The sequence below is a fragment of the Eimeria mitis genome, genomic scaffold, assembly GCF_000499745.2.
Source record: "Eimeria mitis Houghton genomic scaffold, Emh_scaff75, whole genome shotgun sequence".
NCBI classification, from domain to species: domain Eukaryota; phylum Apicomplexa; class Conoidasida; order Eucoccidiorida; family Eimeriidae; genus Eimeria; species Eimeria mitis.
Genome location: NW_024016041.1, coordinates 19,874 through 42,114, shown reverse-complemented (window position 1 = coordinate 42,114; position 22,241 = coordinate 19,874). Strand labels below are relative to the sequence as shown.

The 22,241-nt window shown below is 50.5% G+C and overlaps 4 protein-coding genes across 4 annotated transcripts; 2 read left to right on the top strand and 2 right to left on the bottom strand.

Moving 5' to 3' along the window:
• Nucleotides 1-3,810: 3,810 nt before the first annotated feature.
• EMH_0066010 (endonuclease/exonuclease/phosphatase domain-containing protein, putative) lies at nucleotides 3,811-7,839 on the top strand (the record flags this gene model as incomplete). The annotated part of the gene is made up of 6 exons (XM_038023040.1): nucleotides 3,811-4,660; nucleotides 4,858-4,965; nucleotides 5,148-5,245; nucleotides 5,472-5,547; nucleotides 5,739-5,897; nucleotides 6,200-7,839. The coding sequence occupies 6 exons, from the start codon at nucleotides 3,811-3,813 to the stop codon at nucleotides 7,837-7,839; spliced, it is 2,931 nt and encodes a 976-aa protein (XP_037878894.1).
• A 2,368-nt stretch (nucleotides 7,840-10,207) lies between these two features.
• Nucleotides 10,208-10,756, top strand: EMH_0065900 (uncharacterized protein; the record flags this gene model as incomplete). Its single annotated transcript, XM_038023039.1, has 1 exon — nucleotides 10,208-10,756. One exon carries the CDS (start codon nucleotides 10,208-10,210, stop codon nucleotides 10,754-10,756), a length of 549 nt encoding a protein of 182 aa, XP_037878893.1.
• Nucleotides 10,757-11,570: 814 nt separating this feature from the next.
• On the bottom strand, nucleotides 11,571-14,933 carry EMH_0065790 (26S protease regulatory subunit 6a, putative; the record flags this gene model as incomplete). The annotated part of the gene is made up of 10 exons (XM_038023038.1): nucleotides 11,571-11,758; nucleotides 11,946-12,031; nucleotides 12,227-12,392; nucleotides 12,558-12,684; nucleotides 13,077-13,141; nucleotides 13,345-13,401; nucleotides 13,561-13,717; nucleotides 13,880-13,939; nucleotides 14,454-14,528; nucleotides 14,772-14,933. The coding sequence occupies 10 exons, from the start codon at nucleotides 14,931-14,933 to the stop codon at nucleotides 11,571-11,573; spliced, it is 1,143 nt and encodes a 380-aa protein (XP_037878892.1).
• Nucleotides 14,934-17,449: 2,516 nt separating this feature from the next.
• On the bottom strand, nucleotides 17,450-19,490 carry EMH_0065680 (uncharacterized protein; the record flags this gene model as incomplete). The annotated part of the gene is made up of 3 exons (XM_038023037.1): nucleotides 17,450-17,803; nucleotides 18,217-18,292; nucleotides 18,727-19,490. 3 exons carry the CDS (start codon nucleotides 19,488-19,490, stop codon nucleotides 17,450-17,452), a joined length of 1,194 nt encoding a protein of 397 aa, XP_037878891.1.
• Between the last annotated feature and the right edge of the window lie 2,751 nt (nucleotides 19,491-22,241).

Here is a 22,241-nt window from a genome sequence, read left to right as displayed (position 1 = left end):
CGTGGAGCAGTTGCGCCGTTCGTCGGTGCTTGTCAGAGACTTGACGGTTCATATCGTGGATTGTTCTGGACGCGACGAATCAGTCTTCTTGCCTGATGACGAATGGTACAACTTCGAGCAATTGAAGACACTGCAGAGAACCGTAGGCAACAGAACCGTCGGATGATCACTATTTTCGCAGCGTTGTTTGGTCACGAGGATTTGCTCGAGGAAGGAGTCATTTTCAGGCTGGTTTTTCAACATGGGGTGAATGGGTTGTGGACGATAGTCCAACTAGTGAAGGAATCAGAAAGACATCTGTGTACGTGCGATAGGCCAGTGTATCGAAATCTGCTCAAGGACAATGGCATGTTTTATCTGGAATGGGAGGTGCATTTAAGGTGTTTAAGCAGAGGTGTTGACGCTAACGGAGAAGCACGGTTGACGGCCAGGCCACTTTTTTAAATATGTACAGCTCGTGAGTCCGGTGACTTCTGGGAGCTTCGAGGGCAGTTCACGGGGAGGCATCCAGGCATTCGAATGGTGTTTGGTGGGGTTGGGCAGGTTGTTATTCAGGTTGATGGGAATCGCAGGAGATGCTATTGGCACCGCAACATTATGCTGTATCCAGTACTGTTATCCTCATTCACATAGGCGGTGAGCATGCAGTATATCCCGCAGGACATACTTGGGTGTGACGATGTGGGGGAGTACAGATCAATTTATGTATTTGGGTGTGGTGGCACATAGGTGCGTTTGCGAATTAATTCTTTGGTCGTAAATTTCCACGGGCCAGGGAGAAGTCAATGCGGTTTCCGCTTACATGCTACTTGCACTCACCTGAAGAGAGGCAAGAGCGCATAGCGTACGCTTCGACTGAAAACCAGTAACCTCCTCACACCAGTTTCCCAAGCGCCGTGGTGTTATCTGTTGATCTGGACGGCGTGTTTGATACTGCGACCCTTTTCTATAGAAAAGTGTTGTGTAACCGGTGTCTGGTGTGCCTGTCGGGCTACTTTAGGTAGATGGGGGCACTTGAGTCGAATGAGCCTAGCACTTGCGTAGAGTGGGTAGAGGCAACACGGCAACAGCTTGAATTTTCTCAGGATAGACCGTTTGCGAATATGCGCTTGCTCCCCTCTACTGGTGCTGTAGAATAATAAGCCGGTTCCTGGATGCTGGCCGGCACCTTTGTATGATATACCTGCTTTGCAAGTGTTTGGAGCAGGGGGCAAAACAGTCCTACGTGTAGTGCAGTTGCCTTTATATTCAGATTCTCTTGGACCGTGCGCATGGTACAGGAGGTAAGTGCCATGAGATATGAGTACCAACTCCCGAAAAGTGTCGTATGCCGGAGCGACGGTTTTCTACTGCAACTGAATGACAAGGGGGACGCACCTAATTTCACTAGATCGATCCACGCGGCAACTATCCCGCTCTCAAACTGTTTTCTGGATTGACATAGCTGCATGGTTGTGCCGAGTGTGACTCTAGAGCGATTGAAGGTAACAGAATGTGCGGCAGTGTGCCTGAGGTCGGAACAGGTTTTGGAATTTGGGGTTTGCGGCATCTTTCCACTGATGTTTTAGGACTAGAGAGTACGGGATCGATAGGGACACCATTGTACACCTAATCAGTGTATTGGCCAGCACCCCAAACGTTCTGCAATAGAACATTTGAATTTTGCCATTGGGACCCATGTATATCATGTACAGGATTTAACTTTGGAGTGCCACTGAACATAGGCAACAGCTCGAAGAGACTATCGGTTACGTTGGCTATGGTGTCTGTGATTTTCTGTGGTTCTCTTTGAGAGCCTAGTGAGCCGCCCATGCGTCAGGGAATTGAGGTGGTCTGATACATTACGAGGTTCATGTAAGAGGTAATAAGAGGTAAAGAGGTACTGAGTCTGGAGCACCGAAAATACTGCTCCAGAGCCTTCCCAGTTTCGCGCGGTGCCAAAAGCCCAAGGGGTGGCAGTTTCCAAGTGCAGGGAGCATCGACCTTGACAACGATTAATATGAAAGTCTTGCGTAACTTAGTTGTTTTGCCAGGATATGGAATGCTGAGTCCTATGGCACTTATCCACCTATTCAAGGACTGTTGGAGAGGCTAGTGATTTTGCAAAAATTCATGCGGAGTCAGGATTTCCATTCGTATGTGCACTGGGAAAACTTGTAGATTTTGCAAGGACACTGAGAAGCAGCCGTGGTAGCAGCATGTGTTCCGCTACTCCGTGTTATGCAGGCAGCCCTGAGAACGCCGCAATTCCGTCTGGCTTTGCGAGTTTGCCGCAGCAAGTGCGCCGCTCGTCCTAAAGATATATATCTCTCTGTACATACCCCTACTAATGCGCATATGTAAATGCATCACAGGGCTGGTAAAAACATCAACAGCCCCCAGTGTGGGCCGCTCATGCTCAGTCTGTGCTTTACATCGAGCGTTGTTTTCAACCAAAAACGTAGCGGTACAGGTTCACGCGATGTAGCACTTGACACGAGCAATTTTATTCCATGAGCCCACTGGCACATGTTAAAGCTGTGCCAACGAAGACATAGGGACACTTTTCCAAACTGCGAGGCGACCGATGAAGCTCTCGCTTAAGTTTTTCTTATCAATATGAACCTGCCTGATGAGTATGCTAATTTCAGGGGCACGAGTTGGACTGCTCAGGCAGATCGTTAGGGTTCTGACTAACGAAGAAACGCTGGAAATGCGAATATTGCCCAAGGCGGCCGCTGCAGTTGTTGAGTGCCGGAACTGACTGATCGCGGTGCACCAAAAACGGCCAGTCTACGCTTCTCAGGTCCATCCAGTAGTGTGTCCTGAACAGCGGGGACTGCCGGTAGGCAATGCTACGCTAAGAAAATTGCTGTAAATAATGTGACTTTATTGAGACCACCGGCATAAACGGCGAGTCAGCTCAGATCAGGCTGTCTGACTCGGACCAGTGCGCGTAGTGTTTAGTGACGCCCGCATACTGCAGAGATGCCAGGTAGTTGACTGAAGATGAGATTCATGGAAAGACGAACTGTACTATTTACCAGTCGTTAGCTACACGAACTCAAGTGAAAACTAGCTGCGTCAGTCTAGGCATGTTGGAAGGGCGCTGTGGAACGCATGCAGAGCCAGCTTCCTTGTGCATCAGCAAAGACAGGAACTGCAAACGAGAGTAGCGAGCTCCTTCGGCAAAAAAGGAATAGCGGATTGACAAAGATGCGTCTTTTCGTGATTATTTCAGTATTTGAAACCCTCTGTGGGAGTGGAAGCGAGGAAGCTTGTCTTGCGGTCCGCCTCGGGGGCTTGAGTGGGTCGGCGAGTTGCGTTCGTCCTGAACGTGGCGACCACGTGCCATCTCTACACTTCCAGTTTTCTTTTAAACCAAAGGAACTGGTAATTTAGTTCCCGTTGTCACCAGAGCTTTGAGGAAAGCAACGAACGAAGGGAACCAAGCTATTGATTGCTCTCCAGAGCAGAGCCCGCCGGGGAACCGCGCCCTATCCGTGTCTACCTTTTTTTCGCTACAGACGGCACGTCTGTGAGCTTACGAAAAGTTCGTTAAAACACAGGCACGTGGCCTCCATTGTTGGCTAGACTGTTCACTTGGATGGAGACCACAGCACAACTGGCAGTTGAAGCTGTAGTTCGGGCTGTGCCGCCCTCCCCAGGTGGCGCATAGGCTTTCTTTCTTCTGCAGCTGCATCTCGCTTCTCGTTGTGATGTTCATTAGCCCTTGTGCTGTGACTTGCGTATCGACTGGGCTCATGTACGCACGTTGGTGAAGCCCTGCGGTGGTGCTGCTGCGCTTGGCGTTCACTCGCTCGAGTGGAGATGGAGGATTCCACAATTGACAGTAAACCAGGTCAGGGCGACTCCTTAGGTAGGGCCGGATTTACAAATGTAGACGCAACTGCTGACATCCTGGTCCCTTCGTCGCAGACTGCGGTTGAGGCAAAGGCATCCTATCCCACCCCTGCTGTTGGCAGTGGAGGCTTCAGCAACAGTGCATTCTGCAGAATCGACGGTAGTGGATCTGGTGGTGGACGCGCAAGCAGCAGATGCTGTTCGGTAGTTGCTGCAGACCATTCCTCTGGCGGCACGCCAGTGCAGCGTCTCTTTTGTGCCGATCCTCTGCACGCATCGACGATCTGCGTTGGCTCATTTGAGCAGCAGACCAACTCTAGCGTGCCGGGGGTAGCAGCGGGAGAACTTCCTGAACTTTGTACGGCATCTGAAACTGGTGCGTTGGCACCCTTGAGGCGTACAGAAACGGATGTAGAGGATAAAACGCCGAACCCGTTGCTGCAGCGTGAATATCGGGAGGGCGGTGATGGTGGTGCCGAAGAGGGAACAGCATGCGTGGAAGGAGAACACCGCGGCGGTCCGACTGATACGCCATCTACATCTCGTGGGCGTAGTGGAGGTTGCGTCGGGGCGACGCAGACACCAGGCAAAGACGCCAGCAATCTGCCAGATGCCCAACCCGCAGCAAGCGGAGTCGAAGCCGCAGCGCCCAGTGGTGGAGTCTCTTGGACGCAGTCAGAAGGGAGAGCATATCAGGCCCGTCTGGATGAGCTGGTCCTCCTCTCCTTCAATGCGGGACTTCTCGAGTACAAACTTTGCGGCCTCCGCGTGTACCAGAACCCCCCGTTCACTCAGCGTCGTCTTCACCACATCCCGGGTACTCCCCCCTAGACTTGTGTGACTCCTGTGTTCATGGTACTTCGGTTTATTGTGTGGTACTGCCACATAATACATTGTTCCCCGTACAAGCAGTCGAGTTGCTTTGTCCATAGTTTGTATGACCGCCATGATTGACGGTTGAAACGCATTTTGTTGATTTTCCAGTCTCCGTTTTGTTTGTGTCTTTGTTCAAAGCGGCGCTGCTGTCCACTGGAGCTGACATAATTTGCCTTCAAGAGGTTTATGGAGACAACCACGCGGACTTCATCATCGAGAGCACTCGCCACAAGCTGCCTTTCGTTGGTTAGCCATTTCGGGAGGACCAATCCTGTCCCTTCACGGGTGGTTGGTTTCATTTCTGACACATTAGATTATGCTTTCACACTAAGACGCCAATCTATGTGTTTATTGAAGTCTTGGTTTCATGGGGGAGCTTCTGGTTAATCTGTTGCGGGTTACGGATTGCTTGAGCTGCTCTGTTTCAGGCCGCCGTACTTCGGGGGGTCGCTTCTCCCTTCACAACGGCCTCATGGTCCTCAGCAAGTATCCAATCGTCCACACTCAATTTCACAAATTTGAAGATGTACGTCGGCTTGCGAGAAGCTCCCACCGCGGGAGCGTTTATTAAGCTTCATTCGGGGAAACTATGAGGCGTTAGATGTTTCTAATTAGCATGTTTTGTCTGGTTTACTCGATGGCATGCATTGTTACACCTGATTTCTGGGTTCCTTTGAGCACAGAGTGAGTAGTTACGCAGCTCCACAATGCTGTCCTCTTATGAAAGACTGCCCTCTTCCTTCTTTTTGCAGGTGACGTACATAGAGCGATGCTTTGCTTCGAAGGGGATGTTGGAAGTAGCTGTAGACGTTCCCTCTATTGGCGTCAGTGAGTGACAGACTTAGTAAACACAGTGAAGAAACTACCAGGATCTGGAGGCGGTATCTGGCGTAGCCACCGAATATCTTTTCTGGGAGCATAATGGTTGCATGCCTAGCAGTACACGAAGGCAGTTTCATCTGCTGGGAGAGCCAGCTCTACGCATGTTTGTTTTTCGCGGTGGTTGTTTGCTCTTACAGTCGCCATTTTTAATATTCATTTGGCTAGTGGAGCCGTCGACCCCGAGTCCCGGTATGTAGAGGACGTGCGAGCAGCAGAGATACGACAACTCTTGAAAGCCTGTGACGCTGCAGCAGACAGGGGTCATGTTCCTCTTGTCATCGGCGACCTCAACGCCGGTAATCTCCAATATGCATATATATGTATATATATTTATGTGCATATATGTGTAGGTGCAGATATATGTGTGTAGACTTATGGATACCTTTTTGTGTGTAGGTAGAAGCATGCACAGAACATACATATATATAGCTGCTGCTATCTGCACACCTCTCTGTTGACATTACGGGAGGAGCTTTTGCCTATCCTAAATGCAGAGAGCTGACGCCTAAGTCGTTGCGTGCACGATAGCGCTATGTATTGCCCTTCTTGGCTAGTCATGACTTGCCTTGTTGAATCCCTTTTTTTGCCTTTTGCACAGCTCCTCACCTATGCGCTTCGAACTACAAATGCTTTGTGGAGCGAGGTTGGCGGGACTGCTGGTTGCACGTTCACGGGCATCAGCGCCATTTGCTGCAGCATCATTTGCTACATCAGCAACAGTTGTTGGAAGAGCAGCAACTAGACGATCAGGGAATAGAACTTCACGACCGGCATATTCGCCGGGATTTGTTCGTGCGCGTTAGGCGACAGCGGCGCATGAAGCTGCGGCGAGGTCCGGAGGTTGAGGCGCTGCAACCACCGCCCCAAGCTCCACCCCAAGTGGCGCCGGCTTCAGCACATACGAAGGCCATGCAGCAGAGCCACATCAGCAGCTCTCAGGCCACCTCCCCTCGTATTCCCACTGTGAGCTCTGATGCAGACTCCAGTGATGCAGAAAGAGAGCAGAAGCAACAGCTGTTAGGGCAGCGACACAGACAGGCGGGGTTCCTCCCCCGCAGGAACGGTGGATCGCGAGAACAGTCCATGGGCGGAAGCAGCAGCACGGTACAGCGAGGTTCCAACTGCTCTTTCGGAGGTACTACTAACTACACTTCGAATCTGGAGGCTGGTCGTAGCTCACCGGCGGATACTAGCCGTGATTTTTCTCGGGGGGGATCGCTAGAGCTTTGCAGTAATAGCTCTAGCGATGCCACTGCTGCAGGACCACGCAGACCCCAACGCAGGAGCAAAAGTGCTTTAGGCGGCCGTATTGATGATGAAGAGGAAATACAGCCTGCAAGGGGTTTATTGGGGGGTTATTTTGGCAGAGCAGGGGGAGGCGTCCAGCTTCCTTTAGCCTTTGAACTGCCGGCTGCTGCAGCTTGGGCGCACCGCGAGTTTTTCCTGACGGCAAAGCGACGACTCATCGAGCAGCAGCAGAAGTGGCTTGGAGGAGGGGACAAAGCTCCTGTGTTAGATGTCCGTCTTTCCCTTTCTGCTCCGCAGCAGCACCAGCGAGGAGTGGATGCGACTCCCCTTGCTAGCGACTGCTCTCTGGCTTCATGCAGCACAGCGCTTACAGCGGCACGCAGTGGCGACACAGCTTTACTCCCAGCGAAAGCGTGGCGCTCTGGATTTATTGCGGCAGCACCCGTCGATAACCAGTGGCCTAACGACGGGGCGGATGGCACTGTTGCCGATTGGCTGCTGTCCGACACAGACGAAGAGACGGAATCAGGCGAAAGCCGCGACGCCGTCATACATTGCGCCCCCGAAGATGATCGGGTTTCTTCCACATCATGCTCAAGAAGAGACTTCACGTGGGACCCTGAGAACCCTCTGAACTCTATAGGGCCTCACGCGGGCTGTCATGGGCTTCGCTGCGATTATGTATTCTTGCCTCCCCACCAGTTTGCTGGCGGTTTATATCCCTTTCTGCCTGTTGCTGCCGACATTCTGATGCGGGATCCTCGTGTTCTGGTTGACGCATGCTGTTTTGGTTGCTTTGGGGAAGTGATGCTCGTGACACTCAGTGACCACTATGCTGTTCGCATTACCTTGCGCCGAAGCACCGACACAGATATTGCCGACTTTTGGGGTTCCTGTGCTGCGGAAGCGGCGGCCCTCCGGTCCGCTGCTGCAACAGCAAGGGACCAACGAGCTGCTGACCAAGCGGCTAGCTTGCAAGCGAACGACTAGCGAGCCGCGCCTTTAAGGGCCGGCGGCAATTCAGGTTTTTACAGAATTGTGGGTGAAGTCCCGCATGCGTGCTTACAACCGACAGTTTTCAACGTGACAGCTGTGGTTTCTATCTTGTTTGTTTCCTGTGCCCACACGTTCCTACGTGATTTCTGTTAGTGGGACACCACGAGGTCAACCTATGGTTGCTGACCAATGACAGTTTCTTGGGCGTTTGGGAGCGACTGGAGGCGCCTCATTGCACACCTCGAAAGCAAAACCAACATCTTGTCAGTTAATCACTATTGTTACTGTTATATTAGAAGAGGAACAATTCGTCGGGGAGATGTTATCGTCTCCCCAACAAATTGGTCCTGTACAGCTCTCACTGAGGGAGGGTTGTTTCCGGTGAGTATATCCTCCTCGGCTTCGTTTGATGAGAGCACCGTCCAGTCATGGATTCGGCAGCATCACAAAGTGCGTTGGCGCCAGCAGATGGCACAGCTCTCTCACTTTCTCTTTAATCGGTTGGAGCTGGTTGATCCTTGCTGCTGCACTGGCGGAGAGGGGGGCCGCTGCTTCTGCAGCCTACTCGTTCGGCAAAAGTTATGAGAACGGTCAGTGGAAAACACCTTGAGTACTCGGATATATGATACATGGCGGTTGTTCTAAGATAACCCGCCGTGAGTAGATAGCTTACACGTAACTGCGCGATGCTTCAAAGTGTCTCGGCAGTCCTTAACTTTATTTTCGAATCATCAATATCTGTTAGCTCGTTATCAATAGATGTAGGCCGGTCTAGTGCAAATTTGCAGTACGCCCGCTTGCAATTGCTGCATCTTTTATGGAGGGATCGTAGATGCTCTTGAGTAGCGGGTGGGCGCAGCAACTCACAGAAAGCTTCTCGCATTGCCAGGCTCCTAGCAATTGAACACTGAATTCTCATTTTGCGACTTCGCCGCGTCATTACACCATGTCAAGGATCTTAGCTACCTCCACTGCAGCCCACCTCACCCATGCGGTGCTACCAAGCCTAAGACGATTTTACATCCCTGCCTATGATAGTCGTTATGTACAATTAAATTGAAATCTTTTAGACGAGAGTTCCCGCAAATCAGTAGGTCTTCGCTGCAACTTCCAGGTGTCGTGGGAACAGTACCGCAAAGGCCTTGGACTTGTGTGGAGAGGCGGCCGATGATGAGCTACGGCATTCCAGTGGAGGCTGCCTATGATGGGAGTTAGCACACCCCGTTTCAAGGCGTGGTACAAGGCATCTCCATGTACGAGCATACTGTAACGCTTGCTCTCTGGCCTTAATCCATGACAGAAGCGAGCTGCACTGTAGGTAAGGAGTTGAAGCAAGAGTTTCCCAAAAGCAGCTGACCACCTTCCCCTGTCCTCAGGCCTCCTGGGCGTTCAGCTCAGGGCCTGGGTGTTGCCTGGAGGAGGCAGCCTGAAGTGGGGTTGCAGCAAACGTCGCTGCGGCTGGTCATACAATCCAGCCTCACTCGTGCACACCAGGATGCTTCAGCGAAGCTTCCTTTGCTGCATGCTTTACTTCTGAATGTACTTACAGAACGTTTGCATTGGCTTAAACGTAACCTACCAAGAGCAAGCGAAGGCTCATAAGCTAACATGCTACACAAACCTAATCATCCCTCCGTTGGACTCAGGCAGAAGGTAACATACTGCTCTCACTGGGCCCTCAGTGTATCAAATTCAGCTAGAACATCCCACGAAGCGGCATATAAATTGTTGTAACGTAGTTCTCCTGGATGTACCTACTGAGTCTGTTCTTCAAACTCGTGAGCTGTACTGTGGGGGAGCAGTCGGGTGGGAGGCTAATGCATATTCAGATCGCATGTAGGGGAAAGAAGGAGCCCCCATAGCGCCTAACCTTTAGAAATATTCGAAAAGAAAAGGCACAAAATTGACAGAGTCACTAGCCAGGATGCAACGGCCGACCGTGCAATACCACTGAGTGGCAGCTGGAGAAGCCGCCGTTGGGACAGTTGAGATTTGGAAACTGGGAAAGGCATAGCACGCCGTATTTGGCACATTAAGTTTAGTGCTTATGTGTTCGTAACAAATTAGCCCGACATACCTAACTTTTTGTTGAATGTCGCAAGTAACCGGCGAGGGCCACCGTTTTTCGGAAGACTGCTGCGGCGAGTAAGGCGGGGTTCATCCCCAGTAGTTTTCCTGCTCGTGAAACTTCGCGTTTACGAGACCCGTAATTCTTCACAGCTTTTTGGATGGTTCTTTTGTTTTCTTCAATCGTGAACAGTTCCACTGGCCCCGCTTTTCCGCATCCCCGCAGTTCTGCCCGGGCGGGTTCACTCGTGTGGACGTCGAGCCTTTTGCTCGTCCTAGGAGCACGAATACGGAAATGAGAGGCAATATACTTGCACTCCTCGCCTTTTCTGTGCTCTTCATCTCATCGGCAGCTGCAGATGACGCTGTCCTGGCGCCTGCAAAGGAGCCGGAAGTGGAAGAAGTCAGTCAACTAAGCAGTACGAATGTCGATGCGCTGAATTCTGAAGCGCACGATGAAGGGCCTCCAAGAAGAATAGAAGCTTCTTTGGAATTGAGAAGACTGTATGCTGAGAAACCAAAATCGGTGCCCCGTCCTAAAGGCTTCCCGGCACTGCTGGCCAGCATGGGTCTTCTGGGGCATGCCGGCGTGCAGGCGGCAAAGGACTGGGGCACTATGCCATTGCCGAGAGCGACCGTTTCACTCCTGCTTGGCAAGGCAAGATTCGACACAACGAACTTCGCTCTCTACTCCCTACTAGCGGGATGCCTGCTGTTTTACCTAGGCGTAGCACGCAGATGGAAAAGCCACAAAGAGAGGGACCTCTGGAGACTCGACGAAATGCTGCGACAAGACCGAGCAAGGGTCGAGGCGATCCGAAGGGGAGCCATAGGCAAGAGATAAAATCATCATCGACAAGAATTTATCTACATGCGTTTCGATATGTAGGCCAGTCAACCGGCAAGAATACCTCCTCACGCGCCTGGCCAATACGCCCTCACCCGCCTGGCCAATACGCCCTCACCCGCCTGGCCAATACGCCCTCACCCGCCTGGCCAATACGCCCTCACCCGCCTGGCCAATACGCTCTCACCCGCCTGGCCATATAAAACTGTCAACAGGGAGACATCACCGCCAAGCACGAGCAGATATATCGACAGTACATACATTCAGTTGATGGCAGTTCGTTGGTAGCGTTGTGGTGATGTACTACTCTATACTTCGGGGATTTTTCGAAGCGCCAGAGCCTCCACGTGGACTACTCCGTTCAGTTGTTGCGTAGATTACGCTACGATGAAGAGGCTGGGCCCCAAAGAAGTGTGGCTTCTGCGCTACAGCATACCCCGCTACAAAGCCTAAATTTGCTCTTAAATTCGGTCTCGCCGCTGGCTATGTTCGTCAGTCATTGGATTCCACATCGTTTACAAATGACGACACCGCCAATCGAGACGGCGACCCCAAAAGGGAAACACGGCGAAGCAGTTTCATTTATCGTCGTCCCCGTATTTCGCAATGTTATTTTTGGGAGTAAACTTTGCAAAATAATGAAACAACCATGAGCGTTGTTAAGACGCCTTTCCAGACATTTCGTCCAAATCAAGCGTTCATAGTCTGTGGCGCTCACTTTCAGTACTGCCCACTGCAGCTTTTCTAGAGAAACGCATGCTCCTCTGTACTATATGCGTACAAGGCGAGTGGTTGGGTAGCAGATGGGAGCTCAGGTGAAGTAGTTTAGACTTGACTTTTTCTTAGCCTGAACTGCAGCAATACCCTGGACAAAGTCCTCGTGCTGTAGCTCGGAGGCGTTGCGGCGGAGCGCAATCATACCAGCTTCGACACAGACGGCCTTTAGCTGAGCTCCGTTGAAGTCGTCGGTACTCCTAGCGAGCTCCCGGAAGTTCACGTCTGCTCGCAACACACGAACATGAGAACTGCAATCACTGCTTTACGATTCCACTGTCTCAATTCCTGTCCTGTCGGTAGAACTTTCCCCAGGAGGAATGCCACTCGTAGCATCCAGAATAATGTATCTGTGACGCGATGCCGCATCTGGCGCGTGCCCAATTCCTGTGGGGGTTCACGCTGAACCCACCAGCCTTGTTCACGGTCATCTTTCGGGCATGAATTTGCAGAATTCGTTCTCGAGCGTCTTCATTCGGGTGAGGCAATTCAATTTTCCTATCGAGTCTGCCAGAACGGAGCAAAGCAGGGTCAAGTACGTCTGGCCTGTTAGTTGCTGCGATGACCTGCGGAAGCAGAGGATGCAAAAAAACAGCGGATGTGTATCAGCTGCTGCCGACATCGACAGTATAAAGAAAAATTTTCTACAGGGAACATGAAAGTCTCAAACGAATGAAACCCCACTATGAGCACCAATTTGAACCCTGAAACAATGAACTCAAACATAAACTGGCCTTGATGCGGTCGTCGCTGCTGAAGCCATCCAGCTGATTCAGAAGCTCAAGCATTGTCCGTTGAACTTCACGATCGCCCGATAGCTCGCTGTCAAACCGTTTCGTCCCGATGGCATCAAGCTCATCTGCAATCAGCCATCATCCAATCAACATCTTCGATTTTGCCCACCACAAACCAACCATATTCAGGAGCTACTGCCCAAGGCAAAAGCGGAAGCTGCACATGAAAACGTGTGCATGTGCTATTTGATGTGGGAGAACGAAGCGAAAAATGTCAAGCATTAACATACCAATAAATATGATCGCAGGCGCCTTCTCCTTTGCCAGTTCAAAAGCATCGCGAACCATCTTTGCACCATCGCCGATAAACATCTGGACAAGCTGTGGACCTGCCAGTTTCAAGAAGGTAGCCTTTGTCTGCAAAGTCAAGCACGCGAGCGTACCTCACGACCACGTGCAACTCTGATAGTAGGCATTGTGCTCCCGTGGCAAAATTTGAAAGGCATGCATATAGGTGAATAAGGAAATGCATGCAGGCGGAAGCCGCATCAACGCAGAGCACGTTCTTAGATGTGGGCGCAAATGGTACGCCCTGCACTCAGGAAACCTCAAATATTCTTGAAAACACTGAAGACGCAGTTAACGCTAGCAATTACTTCCAATTCAGACACAGTTGCACCCATGTCTAGAAGCGTATAGTAATTCGGAGACTCTACTCCACCCGGATCGCCTCAGTGAACGTAACCGCGAATCTAGCATATTGCTGCGTCACCCATACACGAAAATGTTCGCTTAAAGGCGAGGAGTACCTGGGCTGCACAAGCTCTTGCCAGAAGCGTCTTCCCCGTCCCAGGCGGCCCGTACATCAGAACTCCTGCGTTGTAACCCAAGTTGCTTCGTGCAGGAGGTGTGCCGGCACGTGCTCGACCCAAGCCTCCAATAGCGCGACCGTCAGAAGACACGAGTGGCAAGTACACACAAAAATAGTGGTGAGATCGCCCTATATGTGCGGGACAACCTGAACCCCCAGAACACGTCAACGGTCATTCGCGTCAACGAAGGGCAGAAGCAGCTCACCTTTTGGCGGCCGAATGCCGATTTTATCAAAACGCTCCTTGTGGGTCATGGGAAGAACTGAAAGAAACAGAATACAGCAAAAACACGGGATACGTGCGTGCGTGTGTGTTCGTTGTAGGTTTCAGATCACAGTAGATGCACTAAACCCTAGACTTTACTCTGCCACTCCACAAGCCAAACAGCGTTCGCTCTATTTTGGCAGCGTGGCGCGCCGACCAATTGCCTCAATCAGTTCTTGAATTTGTTTGTCGAGGCCCCCAACATCACTGTACTCTTCTGTGGGCCGTTCGTCAACCTCCATTGCCTTTACCCTCGCATCGTATTCTGCAGGAAGCTTGTCCAGCACCAGGTACGAATCCTTGTTGACTCCTACCTGCAGGGGGAAAGCTTTTGAAACTGAACCCTGAACACTAAACCCTAAACTCTAGTCCTTACTAGAAAATATCCATGCACTGCAGGTGCTTTTCACCACGAAAAGCGGACAGGCTACGAGATGCATTATGCTGTAGCAGCAACAGTGCAAGCACATGCGTACCAGGTCTCCTGGCTTCAGTTGGTCTGCCTCCACAAGGCCAATCACGGGAAGAAAGACAGTCTAAAGAGCAAAACACAACGCAGCTCCACCCCCAGAACCCTTAGAAAACAGAGGGACGACGGAAGTCCTCTCTTCTAAGTTTTACACAGCATGATATTCGCTGACTCTTCTACTCCATACGTGCCTGTCTTGTGGAGGTCTTGATAACAATGCATTTTCCCTTTCGCTGTAGGTCGATATCTGCGGCTGCCCCGTCCTCCTCTCCCTCTTCCTCATTATCGAACAACTGGAATACGCAAGTAACAATTTAGCAGGCAGGAAAAGTCCTACTAATTGATTGTGTCTCGACTGCTCTTTGTTGCGGATGCTGTGTCGTGCCAATTGCATATGCCAACCCGCATGCAAATGCGCAAACGAGCTAGAGGACGCAGAGGAAAACGACGGAGGAAGACGCGAAATACAAAAGAAGTAGCACCGCCTTACAGAGACGCGCTTACTGAAATTGAACCTCAAAGCATACTTGTGAATATGACAGGCGCAGCTCTGCACCATATCACCGTAAACAAACTCTCACCTCCACAACGCTGCCGACGAGGTAAGGCAGCTGCTTGTTGAGCCGGATCTTCTCGATTGCCTCTTTGATTCTCTCCTAAAAGATGCAAGGGCACGCGAGAAGGCAAAACACACACATACCGTAGCAAGGTTTTATACAGGCACATTGGACTGCAACAACTGAAGTTATCTCTCCGCGAAGAGAAATATAGAGAACTGCATATACACTATGCAAGGTGAGGAGTCGCTAATAAGCAATAGGCGCATCTAAGTACCCGCAAGTGTTGGCAGCAGTGAATTAGTCGTGCGTATATTCAACCTATTCTCATAGAACGGGTACCTGCATGTTATTCAGCTCGAACTTGAGTTTGTTTGCTTCACTCTTGAAGTACTTGAGCTCGGAGTCAACTAAAGATGTCCTCATCCGCAATTCAGCGGCCGTCAGGTTAGCGACCTCCGCGGTCACCCCGTCCTCTTCTCCCCAGACTTCTGCTGAATCCATTTTGTGCAAATATGGCGTATATATGCAACAAGGCGCGGTGAGCCAGAGACGTGCAGCACACACCCTCACGGCACCATGCGTCGCGCGTGCTCCGTTAAGGGTGAACGAAACCTCAAAAGCAGGAAAGAAATGGTGGAGCTGATGGCCTCTATTGCCGTTTAGCCCCGTTCGCTGTGTCTTTCCTCCTCCTGCTGGGGGCGCAGCAACGAAGGGGTGTGGAGATGCGCGCTAACTCCGAATTAAATATGCACAGGGGCCTTTAAGAAGCAGGCAGACAGAGTCTAAGATTGGAGAGAACAAATCTTTCTACAGAAAGAGAGCGGACAAGCGGCACTACGACCGGCTCTTCCTTGCATGCAAGAGCTGCGACCGCCAGACAAACAGAACAATGGTGATTCGAAAAGTGAATGGCCTAAGAGCCCTCTAGAGCAGATAAGCTGAAGCTAGTATACAGCAAAAGGCGATATAGAAGCACCAGCAACAGCAGCAGTTGCAGCAACTACAACGACAGCTACTCCAACCGTAGCCACCAGAGTCGACTCGGGTACTGCTCACAAGCAGTCGTCTGCGTTGCGCGATGCCATCTTAAGTAAATTAACAAACGATTCAATTTAAATTCAGTTTGTTCTTAAACTCAAACCCTATTCCAGGACCTGCTGCTTCTGCCGTTTTCCCTATCTGTTTCTCCTCCACGCACGCGCAGCCGCCCACAGGCGGCTCACGCCGTTCTTACTAGTAGTGGTAGCTCTATGTGCATAAAAAAGTTATTCCGCAACATGCAAGTGTACACTGATTTACGAATTAATCACCAACTGCCCCACATTTACTTCGCATGTCGGTGGTGCTAGCGAGATCGTGCGGAACGCCCTCGCTAAACGTAGGATGCTGTGTCCGTGACTGCAAGCAGTCGGATAGGCAGTTGATGCATAAATCCTTGTGTCGGCGTGTTTCTAGTCTTTATGAGGTTCGCTTTTTAGCAAGAGAAATATTCAACTAGCGGCGACTTATCGCCATCACCTAACTGGGCGCATGGCGCCGGCCTAGAACGATCATCAGTGGCATAGAATGGTGCTCTTTTACTTGGGAAGCAAGAACGCTTGAAGGGGATGTTAGCAGCCAGTCTGCAACAGAGAAGAGTCCGCAATCGGATTCTGCCAAGCTTGCTCGGCACCGTACGTGGTCGCCAATGTAATAAAGCACCTGCTTGCTTGCGTCCACATATGGTGGCTACTGGGGGCCAAGTAAGCATTAAATTATTGACTAAGGCGCCTGCATATGCATCACAAAGGGAATGGACGATTCGTGTGTGCGGCGTTGGCATTGTGCGAGCAGCTGGAGCACCAAGGAACGCGAATCTATGCAGACTGGCCTCTCAACAGCTGCAGCGGCCCGTATGGTGCCGACACCTAGAAGCAGTGAGGAGGAAAAGCTGCAATTTTGGGATGCTTCGCACAATTGGTTGCACACCCAGATAGCTTGCGAGAGCCCTACTCTAAGGCCTTCGGCTCTAGTTGAAGGCGGGCGCTGCGTTATTCATGGCGAGATTAGGAAAAAATGAACAAGGCTCCCGTTACCTATTTGCGGCCTGACGGTTGATGATCTCCCGGTTTGCCTCGAGCTAGCCTCTCTGCTCTGGCCAATCGTCCCTTTCCCCCCTCAACTGGGCATAAACGGAGTTTTCAGTTTTCACACGTCTTTCCATGTGTTTCAGGCGGATTTGTCTGCATGGTATCCACTTTGTGTTCTTATAGCGAAACATTCCTGTAGTTGTAGTTCCGTGAAAATCAGAAACAAATAGCAAACACAGAGTCTATGCCTCCCCCGTCCAGAGTGGCATGCAGCAAACAAAAAGACGTGAGACGCCAGTCCGTCACATACGCTGCCAATCGATGGGCACGAGTTGAACTGCCGTCCAGTCAGACCCCTTCAGGCAGCCGTTATTCAGCGCTATGAATACCATTATGCGCTGCCAACCGCAATACTTGTTATGGAGAAATTTGCTGAAAGCAGGCACTGTGGCTGCTGTGGCGCTACTTGCGCTGTAGTGATATGCGGTCGTCACAACTCCGGTTGCCGTCACATGCCCGGTGCATGTTGCACTTCGGAACGGAATTCTGTCTGTGATGGCTATGATGCACGTGAGATATTAGTCGTTTCCTACGCAAATCCAGCACGCCCGTCAAAGTTGAACATGAAAGCAGCTGGTTAGCTGCTGCTCGCGGGTACTAGCTTAAGACTCCGTATTCCTGTTGCCACCACGGATACCAGGCCTCCGGAATCTGAATGTGTCTATCTTCTGTGTTTTGTCCCCAGGTAGTGAGAAGCACATGGGGGTCTATCCACACACACGGCCACACGCATTTGTGTGCAGGAAGGCACGGGGCCTGCTGGTTTGGTGTACACTCCACGTACGCGCCTGCCTCTGCACCGAGTCTTCAGCCGTGAGGCGAAAGAATAAGAAGGGTGCTTGAACGCTATTCAGGTGACATTGCATGCGGCAGCGTTAGGGATCAGAGTCAGTCCAGTTTGGCAACGTCGCTCGGTGGTTCTGCCCTGTTGTTGCTCGTTTTGTCCTGAGAATTCGTTGAATTCTCTACAGTTATTGAGGAACTCGCGTGGGGTTGTGAGGGGGGATGTGCGGCGCGGCTACCACCCAGCTGCTGGGAGCTGTTGTCCTTTTTCTGTCGCAACCCCAGCGTCCCCTGCAGCGTCTCCTTGAGGTTCGTGAGCTCAAAGTGACTTTCATTCTTCTTTTTGCTCTTTTCTGAATGGCCCTCTTCACATATCTCAGATGCCTTAAGCGCAGCTACGTCATCCATATCCACGTCCATGTCCAGCACCCCCAAACCATCTCCCGAGCCGTGCCCACCCTGCAATGAGACAATCAGCAGTAACACCGTAAACATACAGATTAATGTGTATCATAATAAGTGCAACCAGGGGAAACGATTTGCAGGAGAAAATACACTAAAACCGCGGGGAGCAAACGACGAGAACAACGCATATAGTGCTAGCACACAGAGAAGTATTCACGTACGAACCTAATCTACGCTCACATGCACACTTTGAGGTGTACATACACCGCGGCACATACATGAAACAGAAAATATACGTGATATAGCGCACAAACGCCGTGAGTGCTATGCCTACTGCGACCTGCTTGCAACGTGCACTAAACTCTACAGCTATGCTTTCCAGCACAACTGGTTCATCCGCTTCGAATGCATGCACAAAACAACGCTTAAAATAAATAAAAGTGTAGAAAGCAGCAGAGACGACTTACTCTGGGTACTAGGACCCGCTTCTCCAAAAAGGCGTCACTGCCTCGTCGCCCTCGATCGACCAGTTGAGCAAGGGGTCTGTCCATTGGTCATACACAACGAAGCAGAAGACAGCAAACGCATAGGAACCGTCTAAAGTATGTCAAGTAGGGCAAGGATGTGAACTCCGCACACGCGAGCAAAAACAGAGAACTCCTGGCGTGCATGCATGAGAACGAAAAGAGTTCAAATCACACAAGAAAGGCGGTAGAAATTGGCTTTGCTCTACGCGACTGATTCACAAAATCTGGTGCACTGCATTTGCTGCTCCTACAGCTGCCGCTTCAGCGGTGCATCGACGAATCTGAAGTCGTCTGCGTACTACGTGCATGCATGCACGCTTCTCTGTATGAGTGCGCTTGAAGGCAATATCTGGCTAGAGATACCTGCATATACCCGAGTGTGTGTACTTCCCGCGTACTAGACTTTGTATTTGGACTCTATGTCGAAGCTTTATATTAACGGCTGCTTACCGGTTGGCTTGCTCCTGCCAGAGGGCCCACTTCTGGTGTTGCAGCTTTCTAAGGTTGTATGCAGCAGCTAGGGATAGCCAGAGCATCCACGGCAATGTGAGTACCATGACGAAACTGATCCAGCACCCGAAGAAGGTGAAGAGTTGGGGAACGAAAAGACTGCCGATCCAGAGCACGAAAAAGCCTATGCCTATGGTAAAAATAAGAATTGGCAGCCAGCGTTCTGTGGATCTATAGAGCAGCCATACCAGCACTTCAAACCCCGTGAGGATCAAATATCCCAAGGCAAAAGCAATAGCTACCCCAGCTGTATACACCATTGCGTCAGGAGGCACAAAACGAACACATAAGAGGTAGCGGTGATTCTCGAGAATATCATCCATGACATCCTCCATGCGATTCCCCGCTATCTCCTTGTACTTCATGCAGACGTTTGTGGGGTTGGAGTAGAAATCAAAAAAATGGTGGTGATTCTTGAGCCCGAAGCAGTCGCTCTCCCACAGCACGCACTGTAGGTACAGCTGGAGGGGCCCCCGCCGCTGAGAGAAGTCTATGGCCTTGTACGTCAGAACACAGTACTGCCATACGAAACAGAACATAACCAAAAGGGACGCCCTGACCATCCAAATGTATAGCATGCGGACCTTGTGGGCTTGTCTTCCCGAGGTGATGTCAACATCGAAGCAGTGCATCCTACGCTTCTCCAGGGTCACCATGCGGAAAGCATGCGGCAGGATAGAGACTGTGCGGGATATCGAGTACATAATGAACAAACATATAATAAATATAGAACTCAGCACAAGAGTGAGTAGGTTGTACGTCTGAAGAGACCAACCCAAAGGCTGGGGGGTATACGGAATGTGCGTAGGCATCTCCATCCTGGCAAGCGACTCCATATTGCTTTCTGGGTGATGCATACACTGCGTCACAGTGCTATCTGAGGCTCTAACAAGATGGGAGCCTTAGCCTTATATAGCTTTGCCTGGCAACTCCCGCGTGTATCTTCCCCACCGCCTCTTCAGAAACGGACTAAGCTGCAGGTGGTGTTGCAAGGGACAGAAGAGATGACCCAAGCAGCGGTTGTGCCATTTCCCCCAGACCCAAAGCCATTCAAGGGGATGGATCTGGGGTATGAAGAATCCGTAACAAAGTACAGCTGGTGGAACGGGGGGCCCCTGAGGCTGGGGGTGATCCTGACGACTCAGCGCCTCATAAGGTGTTCAAGTGAACAGAAACAGCCGACACAACTCAAAGAAATGAAACGTGAAGCGCAATCAATCGCTAGAAAGTCCATGGAGCCACGAAAAGAGAGGAGGTCTCTGCATGCGCTGCCGCCGGCTGCCCTGACTCACACCACTGGAAAGAGGAGTATCTCGTTGCAAATACAGAAGGTGCTGAAGTTCCAATATAGCCAAAGTCGGAACTTTTTGCCTTCCTTTGTGACAATAAAGCAAAACTATTTATTCTATTTTACGGGAGGACGGCAGGCGACCCTAGAAACTGCTGGACGAGGACGTTTAGTGTAGGAAAGTGGCCCTTAGGCCACTTTCCTACACTGCACGTCCAGCAATTTCTAACAGTTCTGTAGGAAAACATCCTACACTAAGTTTAATTTTGTGTATGGCTGCGCCGCTCTCCCAGGATGCGGTGTAGTTTGTCTTGCTCCGCCCTGTCCGTTAAAGATACGTCTCAGCCGCCAGTGGTGGTTGCTGGTGTGCGTGTGTGACTGGGGTGGGAGAGATACAAGGTTGGGATACCAATTTGGTCTTCTGCCTGAGTTTACCCTTTGAAGGTTCTGCTTCATTATTTGCTCGTGTTTACTGGTCGCGCTTCAGCTAATGCGATAGGGAGCGTGGCGCTCAGCAGTGCGTTCCCTTAGCAGCGGCATCTTAAGAGAAATTTGAAATCGATGATTCAAACTGATTTTGTAGACTGCTTTGGAAGATCACCAGGAACCAGCGAGCACACTGACCGCCGTATGTCCAGTCATTTACGTGCAGGAGTAGAGACGAATCCAGTCTCACATATTACGAGAAGATACCTGTCACAAGAAGTTACTCGACGGACTGTAGGCAGTTCCCTAAACGGATAGACGGCGCTCAGCTTAGTTAACTGTTTAAAAGGGTGAACTAATTATCATAGGCTTTAAAGTATGTTATTATTGCTCGATTACGCCATATAAATAGCAGCATCTAAACTGCGCAGTGATCCCACAGCAGCTGAACACGATGTGGGAAGCAGGCGGCGAACTGCCTTTCGCAGCAACCGTACGTTCATTAAGTAGGGGATAACGTAACCGTTCTCACTGCTGGCGACGGCAGTGGAAGCTTGCATGAGCAGATGAGGCGAAGAAAGACACATTGGACTGCAGACAGCAAAAGCGATGCAGACTAGAAAAATGCCAAAAGTTGCGAACATTCAGGCGCGTCTCGCAGCGAGCAGTCTGCCCCAAGGGAAACGGCCAGTATACTCCTGCAGCATTTACCCTGTTCATCTGTCCCAGTTGGTGTTTGTTTCGTGCTTTCATCGACGAAGTCCTCAGGTACCGGCCTGGCCTTGTGCATTTCTGTCTTCTATCGGAGGGAAGTGGATACGCTGCAAGGGAATTGTAGGTCGTCTCTGTGGAGGGCCCTACGCTGTTTCATTTTTTAAACGCAGTGTTTTATTTGAAGAGAGGAAGGAATCTGAAGGAATCGTCAGATTCTAGGCAAGTCGAGGGCGTGTAGCCTCTGTGCGTAACGTGCATAGGACGAAGAGTCCAGATGACAAGCATCCCAATGTGAGGCCAAACAAGTATCTTAAACGGCAGAAACCTGCAAAAGCAATGACACTGCTGAAGCTGCGACTTGAAAGTTATATTCATAAGAACATTCGAGCCTTTAGCCGCTGCACAAACGGATAATATGTCGATAATTTTTAGAAGGAATCCCAAGAAGGTAATTGACCTGAACGCTGCTCCGAGGATGGGCGAGTGAAAAAACAATAGTATATATATATATAATATATAACATGTATCTTCTATGCTATGTACATGAGGCTTCTAAGTGACTAACTCATGAGCAGGTTTTACTCTCAGGACGCCCTCGAGCCAAAACCAGATTCTACCGGGCCCTGAGCAGGTGCGCAGTGTAACGAGAATAGCTGACTACTGTTGACAGCCGTCTTACAACAGAGTCACAGTACTTGAGATAAAGGAGTTGAGATAATAGAAATAACAAAATGGTCAAAATACGGAAGATAAAACAAATAATTACAACCAGGATACTTACGATAATAAAAATAGCGGGAGATTATATTTACGATAATATGAATAGCAACGGAGTCAAAAGGATGTATATAATATAGATAAGAACGGAGTCGAAATACTTAAAGTAGTATTAATACCAACGGAGTTAGAATACCTAAGGTAATATACATAACAGCGGAGACATTTTAGGCCATCTTGTACTTCCTATATTTACTACCGTAGTGCCCTTCACCTTTTCGTATCTCCTATATATTTACTACTCTTGCGC